This window comes from Penaeus chinensis, chromosome 7, assembly GCF_019202785.1.
Source record: "Penaeus chinensis breed Huanghai No. 1 chromosome 7, ASM1920278v2, whole genome shotgun sequence".
NCBI classification, from domain to species: Eukaryota; Metazoa; Arthropoda; class Malacostraca; order Decapoda; family Penaeidae; genus Penaeus; species Penaeus chinensis.
Genome location: NC_061825.1, coordinates 6623856 through 6633395, shown reverse-complemented (window position 1 = coordinate 6633395; position 9540 = coordinate 6623856). Strand labels below are relative to the sequence as shown.

The window sequence follows — 9540 nt, the reverse complement described above, 5'->3', positions numbered from 1 at the left end:
GGGCGATGCAGCGGTGTTTGGGTTTTAATGGCGAATGGTTTTAGCGCGAGAGGGAAGTTATATTGGAGTGTTTGTCGTACGTCTGACACGGAGCGACGTGCAAACAGTGCGGCAGCGTGGGGTAGTGGCTGGAGGTACCCGGCTCGATCCAATGGCGCAATAACCTTTTTACCTTATTTTAGCTCGTAATTACAGCAGTTGCGAAATGCCTGGGACTTGTTTGCACTGAATGGATCCCCGGAATCATCTCTATAACGGAATCGCTTATAAAACGAAGAGCGATGATGCAATAGAGAAAATTCCAGAGAATATCTTTCGGCCTCAGTCTCCGCCCCTCGACTCCATGTGGCGGTGCACACGCGCTTCGCTGACGCAATACTTGGGGCTGATACCTATTTCACATGATTCGCTATCTTTTTCGCATTTCCTTATCCTCGGAGCTCATTCTTATTCCTTCCTTCATGACTATATCCGCTGCCGTGGCCTGATTGTTTTAAAGGAAGAATTTACTCGTGAATGTAATATGAATCTTAACTTTCTCAAACATGTCTGGAATTGTGTTACGAGTTATGAATATAACATATTGCGAAACTCATGTTTTATAACGGAAATCTCCACTTATAAGTATTATATAACAAATAACAAGCAAATTTTCCCCATGCAAGACCAGTATACCTACGTATCCGTTGTCGACACGTTACAGATAACAGATAGAACTATGCACAGAGAGAGAAAGGGCATCATTTGAATAATTCGGAAATAGTAACAGGGAGAAACCTGGTGTCGGTACTGCCTGGCCCAGAACTGCGGAGTGAGGCAGTTCGTCCTCGCTGGTGCCTCTTGCATCAGCATGACTCACTCGCACAACACTGGGAAATAAATGTGTATGTAATCTTATTCTTTATAGGCCTCCTGGGGTGTTTGTGTTGTTGTTTTTCTGTGTCAATTCCCGCTATTGATAACACTCGTGACGTCTGAACGGTGTTTAGATAGTTATTTATGGCCTCCCACGGCTCGGTGCATTCCAGAGGTCGTAAGGTAAAAGTATGATCAAGGAGGCAGAAATCGGGAGGGAGAGAGAGAGAGAGTTGTGGAAGTATTTCTGAGAAAGGAGTGGAGAGTTTCTGACTCATTCAGTAAACTAAATGCTGCCGAGGTCACTGTGGGCGGAGCTTCGTTGGTCACCGCCCCATGACATCACACCGAAAGTGCCGCCCCCCGGAGAACGGTCTGGTATTTCCACAATTACTCAATATGCAGTCTTGTTACTGTTGCCTAGTGCCTCGAAACGACCAGATTAAAAGAGAGCAGCAAGGCGCTCGGAGGTGGCCGAGAGCAGCAGAAAGAGAGAGCGAGAGAGAGAGGCGGAGAGGAGGAGAGAATGAGAGCTGTGTAGACCGTCGTCATCAGCCCGCCAGAGTGAGTGCGTGCTACACTCGGTAGCCAGGCAGCGTGGGCGCCAAATTTCGTCGTACGCCTGGCACGCGGCTCACTTGCACCGCTTCTACTCCTCACATGTTCTGTGCGTCATATTCTCAGTCACAGTAAATATCTGACTGTGTGTGGGGCGAACTGCGTAACCCCGCGAGCCACACTGGCACCGCCACTCTTATACGTTAGACGAGCGGCCGGACCATTCCACCTCCGACATCGGACTTGAATAAGAGTGTGTACCTTGGGTTTCGCTCCGGATTTTAAATCAATAATCGATACCGAGCCGGCCAACTACGTAGTAGCCTACGACTGGGTATTCGTAGCCTAGCGATGGTGCCAGTCAATGAATGTTGCTTAGTGACACACTGGTGCTGCGCGTAAACACCAGAAGGGTTCAGTCCTAGTCGTGCCGCCGGAGGAGAAGGTTGGCGACTCTCGGCTCTCCCATAACTGTGATATTAGTGAGGGAACATTTGTATTCCGAGTTTGTGTTGCGTGACACTTAACAAGTTTTACACAAATGTTAAGGTGACCGGGATACACATTTTAGTGCGAGTGCGTTCTAGCGCTCGCTTCTGAAAATAACTATCTAAATGGTGTCGCGAGCAAAGAGTTCAACGGGTACGATGGCTTTACATTGTTCGCAGGCAAAACTCTGGGTCAAATCTCACTATGAGCGACACGAGGACGGTGTGGTGGCCAAGTCCGTCATGTACAAGCACTACGAGGACTATTGCCGCGAACAGGGACGTAACATCATGGAAACGAGCATCTTCGGCCGCGTGGTCAAGTCCGTGTTCCCTGACGTAACCATCAGACGTCTGGGAGGCCGGGACAATCTCAAGTATTACTACTGCGGCATCCAGGCGAAGGAGACGTCGCCCTACGCCATCGACAACACAACCACGACCAGACCGAAGCGGCGGCTGCGGAAGCGGGAGTTGATCACCGACAAGGCGGACGTGCACCGGTGTCTCCTGTGGCTCCATAAGAATTACTGCTCGTCACCTGACTCGTCGGTGATCAAGGCGGAGGTGTACGACAGATACGTGCTCGAGTGTATAGCGGGGGCAGGCGAGCCTCTGTCCATGCAGTACTTCGGCATGGTTGTGACCCACGCCTTCCCACACATCTCAAAGAGGAAGCTGGGGCCCAGAGCCAACCAGCAGAAGTTCTATTTTGGCATCCAGGAGCGAGCGGCCCCGCTGCCACTCGACACTGTCCCGCCGCAGCTAATAGACGTCGTGGAGCACATGTTCAGCAACGGGCGGCTCTGTTATCGCGAGGAGCTCGAGGCTGACGACGACGACGACGATGACAGTAGTTGCCGCAGCCCTGTGTCTGACACGTCCGAGGGAGACCCCCTGCGCGAAGCCCATACGCCCATCTCCGGCGACCACGGCGGTGCCCATGCCCAGCATTACCCCTATGACACCTATATTAAAGATGAACCTGTAGACTACAGTTTACAAAATTTAAAACTAAAAGATGAACATTTAGAGGAGTATACAGTGAAAGAGGAGCCCCTAGACCTCCACATGGCTCGTGATGTGCATGATATGGAAACGAACTTTATGGCCAGTCCCGAGAGGTCGCCCTCCGTGGCCACCTCGATCAGTGACTCCCCGAGCCCCTCAGTGAAAGACCAAAAGACACGAAAAATCTATAAACCTCGGTTTCATATTATTTCTGATTATAACGATGAAAATAGTTGGAACAGTGAATCAGACGTGAAAACGGACACATTCGAAGTGAAGTACTGTAATAATTCCGTGCAGTCCCCGTGGGAATCTTTCCTGAGAGATTGGCTCTCACGAACATTCGAGGAGTGTGAGGGGATGTGTGTGAATAGGGATCAGGCGTACGCTTATTATGAAAGACTGTGTGAAGTTGCAAGCGTAACCGTGCTGCCTCACACGTACTTCGACGAGACCGTGCTCAAGGAGTTCCGTGGTGTCGTCACCATGATTCACCCGACAGACAAAAAAACATTCTACGAAGGACTCCGTGTCCAGTTACATTCCGATCTTTATGGCCGCATTGAAGAGCTTATCGACGGCGAGCCGAGTGAGCCACAACATTCCATGGAGATGTCGCCTCCTATGGGCGCCGCCCCTCGCGGCTCCCCGCTCACTCTCGAGGAGGACGAAGTCGCAGACGAGAGATACGCCGACAACTACCGGGGCGCCCCCGAGGAGGACCTACATTCCACCCCCGAAGTGTTACGTGACGGCAAGTATTACCTGCGTATGTGGCTCACAGATAACTTCGAATCCGTGCCAGACTCTTGTGTTCTCAAAGCCGAGGCCTATCGCCACTACGAAGAGTACGCGAAGTCGATAAAACAGTCTCCATTTGAAATGAATGTGTTCGGAAAGATAGTACGGCAGGTGTTCCCCAAAGTGACAATCCGTCGACTCGGCGGGCGTGTTAAGCCTCAGTATCATTACTGTGGAATCGCTGTCAAGAGTTCGAGTCCGCTGTACAAGTTCATGAGCGGCAAGGACCCGGCGCAGCGATCACGCAAGAAGGAAATTGCGACAGACAACAAAAGTGCCGAGATTGTGATCGAGTGGCTCAGAAGAAACTACGAACCGGGAACAGACCGTATTATTATGAAGAGTGCAGTGTTTAGTAACTATTGCAGCTATTGCAAGGCCATGAATGAGAACTCGGTAACCCTGAACTATTTCGGAAAGTTAGTGAAGCATTGTTTCCCCAACGTTGAGGTACGAAAGTGTGGCGGCCGAAGCGAGCCCACCTGGTACTACTTCGGCCTCGTACCCAAGGGGGAGGTGGTGACCTCGCCTTACCCCAGCCCCCAGCACCACGATTCTCCCCTTCACGCCCACGACGACCTGGCTGGCCGGGAACCATCGTCTGCGTACGACCTCCACGTCCCCCAGACCACCTTAGGTCAGAGACACCTGAGCCCGGTGGGCCAGGAGGTGCACCACCCCGGTATCCCCGCGCACAGCACTAGTCCCATTCCAATCTCCCTGGCCAAGAGTGTGCCAGGACCACACTATAATACAACGCCCAACGGTTCCTACAGTAATGCATCGATGATGCTTCAGTCAGTGCTGTTAAACCAGCACGTTAATCTTGCTCAATCCCCCTTGATCAGCAGTCGGTCGCCATTCCCCCAGTCCCCCCGCGACACCCTGCTGGAGGCCAGCTGCCAGCGCTCCAGCCGAGCGGCCGAGCACTCGCCTGTCGACGCGCGAGGCTACCGCGAGTCACTGAGCTCGCACTCGCCGGCGGCAGAGGGCAGCAGCCTCCAGGAGCTGCGTCGGCACCTGATGGCTCGCTCGCCTTACGAGCCAGGCGACGTGCCCTCCGACAACATGTACTCTCGTTCTCCTGGCGACACGTCGGCGCAATTCTGCCGATCGCCAAGAGAAATGATGGAGGCCGTTTGTCGTTCCCCGGGCGACGCTGCGTTGGCTTCCCATTCCCCGAGCGACAACTCGCTGCTGTACTCGCACTCGCCGCTGGAAGCCAACTACCAAGCGTCAGTCCGGCAGCGCACCTCCCTGGTGGGCGGCAGTGTGGGCGGCGGCGCGGGCGGCCAGGTGGTGCCCGGCATGATCTTCTCCCACCACGCCGTGCCCGGGCCCCCCATGGCAGGGGTCTCCCCCCTCCACGCGCACAAGAGGCACAAAGGGCAGCTCCAGCAGGGCCTCGACGACTTCGAGATGATCAGCGACATGACCATTGAATAGCACTTGTAACAGGCATTGTTATGGGTAAGTCGCCTCGCTCGGATTTTGCTGTCATCACTATTATTGTCATTATCATTGTCACTGTTATTATTATTATTAATATTATCATTATTATTATTATTATTATCACCATTATTATTATTGTTGTTATTACTATCGTTGTTGTTGTTTTTGTTATTTTTGTTATTGTTATTATCATTGTTATTTTGTTATCATCATTATCGTCGAATTAATCATCATTATCATACTAATCATCATATTGAACATCGCTATCACAGTAATCATCACTATCATCAGCATAATATTATTAATTATCATTATCATATTAACCATGATCATATTCAAAATCATATTCATCACTAGCACCAGCATCATCACTATTACCTTTATCATCATCGTCAGAACAATCACCATCATCATTATCATTGTTATTAATATTGTTATTATCATTAACGTTGTTATTATTATTATTATTATTATTATTATTATCACAATCACTACACATTTTAAAAAGTAACAAAATACTATGACTTGTGGCCAAAAACCAGAATATCAAAGTATTAGTTAATTATATATTTCCCACCTATATATCATTCATAATTTCGTGTCACCATTTTAGGGTTGACAATATTTATTACTTCATTTTAGTACCATTTATGAATTGATGAATAATTCATTTCGAATGAGTCATTAAGCATAAGATAATTTAATGGGATGATTTTCGTCTAACGCCTTTTTTTTCTCTCGTGTTTCCAGATTTGGCTGTGATATATTGCGTGCATATTGTCAAGCTCCTGTTCTTCACCCGACCATTTTTCTCGTCAGTGTAGCAGCATCTCTCGTCAACTTCCAACATTACCCATCGTCATACTGCATTATCCATCAACCTCCTGCATTAGCCGATGAGTTCACAGCATCATCCACCCCGTCGACCTGTTCCTTCACCCCATCGGCCCCTTTTTGCCTCACCCGTACGTCACCAGTCGACTCCTTCCTCGCGCCCCATCCTTCCGTCGACTCGAACGGCAACTGTCGTCTCCCTGAAGCTCCTCCCCAACCTTCCATCGACTCGAACGTCCTCCTCGACCCCTTCCGCCCCCGCCACCTGCCTCCCTGCCGTCGACTCGAAGTTCCCCCTCGACCCCCTGCCTCGCCTGGGGATCGCCTCAGCATCAACGCCCGCACGGAGGACCCCCACCAACAGTAGCAGATCATCGCCAGCATCTTTCGAGCAGAGACACCAGAGCACCGGACGCTGCATCATTGCTTGGGCATATGCTATGTTACGTCAGTAGGCCGTATAATATTTTTTAGCCCAATGCGCCTTAAACCCTGGCCTTACTAGTGTATTCTTGAGTGACACAGTGGACTTCATGGCGGCAGAGTGTAATCTGCTCTCGTGGTACAATGTACTGCCCTTAAAAAAAAGACACAATGTTACTTGTGGCACAATGTACTGTTCCTGTAGGCATGTTGTACTTTGTTCTTGTGAGAGTATGCTCTACCCTGTGGCATAGTACATTCTGTCACTGTGTCATGTTATACCCGGGCCTTTGACACTGTTAAATTCCTTGCGCCAGTACCTGCTTGTTCCATATCATAGCCTCTACAGTTGTCGACCAAACAAAGAAGTCATATTAATTTCCGCCACAGGACCTGTAAACATTTTTATATCAGTGTTCATGGGCTGACAGAGGCCCGGCCTGAGGCAACAGGTAGTGAAGAAAGTATTAGAGGCTTATTTTAGTCACCTTCCTCCTTGTGTGACAACCTTTCCTCCCATTCCCTCAACCACCACCTCGCACACTCCCTTTCCTTGGTTCTTCCAACACTTCCCCCCCCCCCCTTCCTCCACCTTCTCCTCTTCTTCTTCCACTCCTCGCACTCCCACCCATTGTCCAACCCTCCACCTCCCCCGCCCCCTTCTGAAACACACTGGTACCTCTGGGAACTTTTATTTTGCCTTGGAAGAGCTGAAAAAAAGCAAAGTGCCATCCAGAAGTCTTAAGTCTCTCTCCCGCCCGTCCCCCCTCTGAGGTGTGTCTCCCTCCCCGCTCCCTTCCCCCTTCCCCCTACTTCCCCAAGAGCCCCTCCTCCCGCCCCTAAGTTCCCTCCCCCTCCCTCTTCTCCTCCCCTTCCCTTCCCCACAAGCTCCTCCTCCCTCTCCCAAGTTCCCTTCCCCAGCTCCCCCTCAGCTCCCCTCAGCTCCCCCTCAGCTCCCCCTCAGCTCCCCTCCTGGGTAGAATTCCCTTTAGTGAGAAATGACACATCAGCCCCTTCTGTAATTACCTTTCCCCGCCCATCTGTACCAGCAAAGAGCCACCTCCACGCCCATTTCTAAACCAACTTCACCAAACAATGTATCCATTATGACCTTAAGCCCTTCTTCCCCAATCAGATGTTTTTTAGATTTGAAGTGTTTATAAATTTATCTTCCCAAACTGTTATATTAAAAAAAAAAAACAATGTTAACACTGTTTGACCGACTCAATTAACGTTATTCTGACCCAAACAGACTTAGAGAATGCAATATTCATCTTTTTTTAGGAAATTTTTTAACAGATGTTTTCGTTGTGCTATTAAATGTATTATTAAGATGTGGCGCTGTTGTCTATTTATTTTATTTATTGATATTAGAATAATTAATTGTAGTTTTATACAAAGCCAGATTTCTGAATATAGGAATAAGGTATATAACTTGCTTGTTTCTCTCCATCCTTCCCCGACAAAGTCCGAATTTATGAAGATGTTTTTCAAAATCCTGTCTCTCTTGTGCTCAAGACACATCACAGGAAACTGCTGCTGATGTCAGAACCAGATGATGTTTTTCAGTATATATGGAAAATTTTATTTGAAAGATAAGATGTAGATGAAAAGAAAATCAGTGTGTCAAGACTATAGCAATATTGGGAAAAAATATAGTAATATAAATTTATATTAATATATATGTAATTAAATAAATATGATATACATATGTGTGTGTGTGTGTGTGTGTGCGTGTGTGCGTGTGTGTGTGTGTGCGTGTGTGTGTGTGTGTGTGTGTGTGTGTGTGTGTGTGCGTGTGTGTGTGTGTGTGTGTGTGTGTGTGTGTGTGTGTTATATATATATATATATATATATATATATATTAGATATACATAAGATATATATAATGCGCGCGCGCGCGCGTTTGTGTGTGTGTGTTTCCAAATATGTCTGAGTGAGGGAGTAGACGCCCGTCCGTCCCTTTGACTGCTTGTATATTTCAATGTGTTTATTTGTCTGTCTGCGCATTTATATATATGTGTGCGTGGTGTCTCTCTCTCTCTCTCTCTCTCTCTCTCTCTCTCTCTCTCTCTCTCTCTCTCTCTCTCTCTCTCTCTCTCTCTCTCTCTCACTCACTCACTCACACACTCACTCATTCACACACTCACTCACACACTCACTCACTCACTCACTCACTCACTCACTCACTCACTCACTCTCTCTCTCTCTCTCACTCACACACACACACACACACACACACACACACACACACACATATATATATATATATATATATATATATATATATATATATTTATGTATGTATGAATCGACACACACACACACGCTTGTGTATGTGTTTGGAACACATAAACACACACACACACGTATACATGTGTACATGTACGTGTATATAGAAGTGAGTATGTGCATGGACGTGAGCGAGCGCGTAGCCATGCAAATCATCTCGCGCATGTCTTCTGCCCGCAACCACGGCGGCGGGGGGGGGGGGGAGACCCAGGTGTGGGCAAGGGGGTCGGCCGCACTGGCGCTCCTGACCTTGTAGGGGGAGCTTTGCGAGGGGCGCTGGTCAGAAGGAGAGAGGGGGAGGAGGAAGAGGAGGAGGAGGAGGAGGAGGAGGAGGAGGAGGAGGAGGAGGAGGTGGTGAGGAGGAGGAGGAGGTGAGGAGGAGGAGAAGCTGAGGAGGAGGAGGAGGAGGTGAGGAGGAGGAGGAGGAGGAAGAGGAGGAGGAGGAGGAGGAGGAGGAGGAGGAGGAGGGGGGGGAGAGAAGAATAGGGAGAGGAGGAGGAGGAGGAGAAGAGAGTGGAGGAGGGGGGAAGAAGAGAGAGACGGAGGAAGAGGAGGAGAGGGAGAAGAAGAGAGAGAAGAGGGAGGAGGAGTAGGAGGGGGAGAGAGAGAGAGGAAGAGGAGGGGTAGTGGGAGATGAAGAGAAAGAGGAGGAGAAGAAGAGAAAGAGAGAGAGAGGAAGGGGATAATGAAATGAAGGAAGAGGTGGAAGTAAAGGAGGAGGAGAAAAAGAAGAAGGAGGAGGAGGAGGAGGAGGAGGAAGACAGTAAACAGGTCAAGGTCACCGAGGAGATTTCAAGGTCAGATACCGCCCGCCTTCATTATCAGA

The 9540-nt window shown here is 49.2% G+C and overlaps 1 protein-coding gene across 1 annotated transcript; it reads left to right on the top strand.

Annotated features, from left to right (window-relative positions):
* Window positions 1-1288: 1288 nt before the first annotated feature.
* LOC125027064 lies at window positions 1289-7856 on the top strand. Its single transcript, XM_047615770.1, has 2 exons — window positions 1289-5183; window positions 5916-7856. Exon 1 carries the CDS (start codon window positions 2028-2030, stop codon window positions 5157-5159), a length of 3132 nt encoding a protein of 1043 aa, XP_047471726.1. The 5' UTR covers window positions 1289-2027; the 3' UTR covers window positions 5160-5183; window positions 5916-7856.
* Window positions 7857-9540: the final 1684 nt, after the last annotated feature.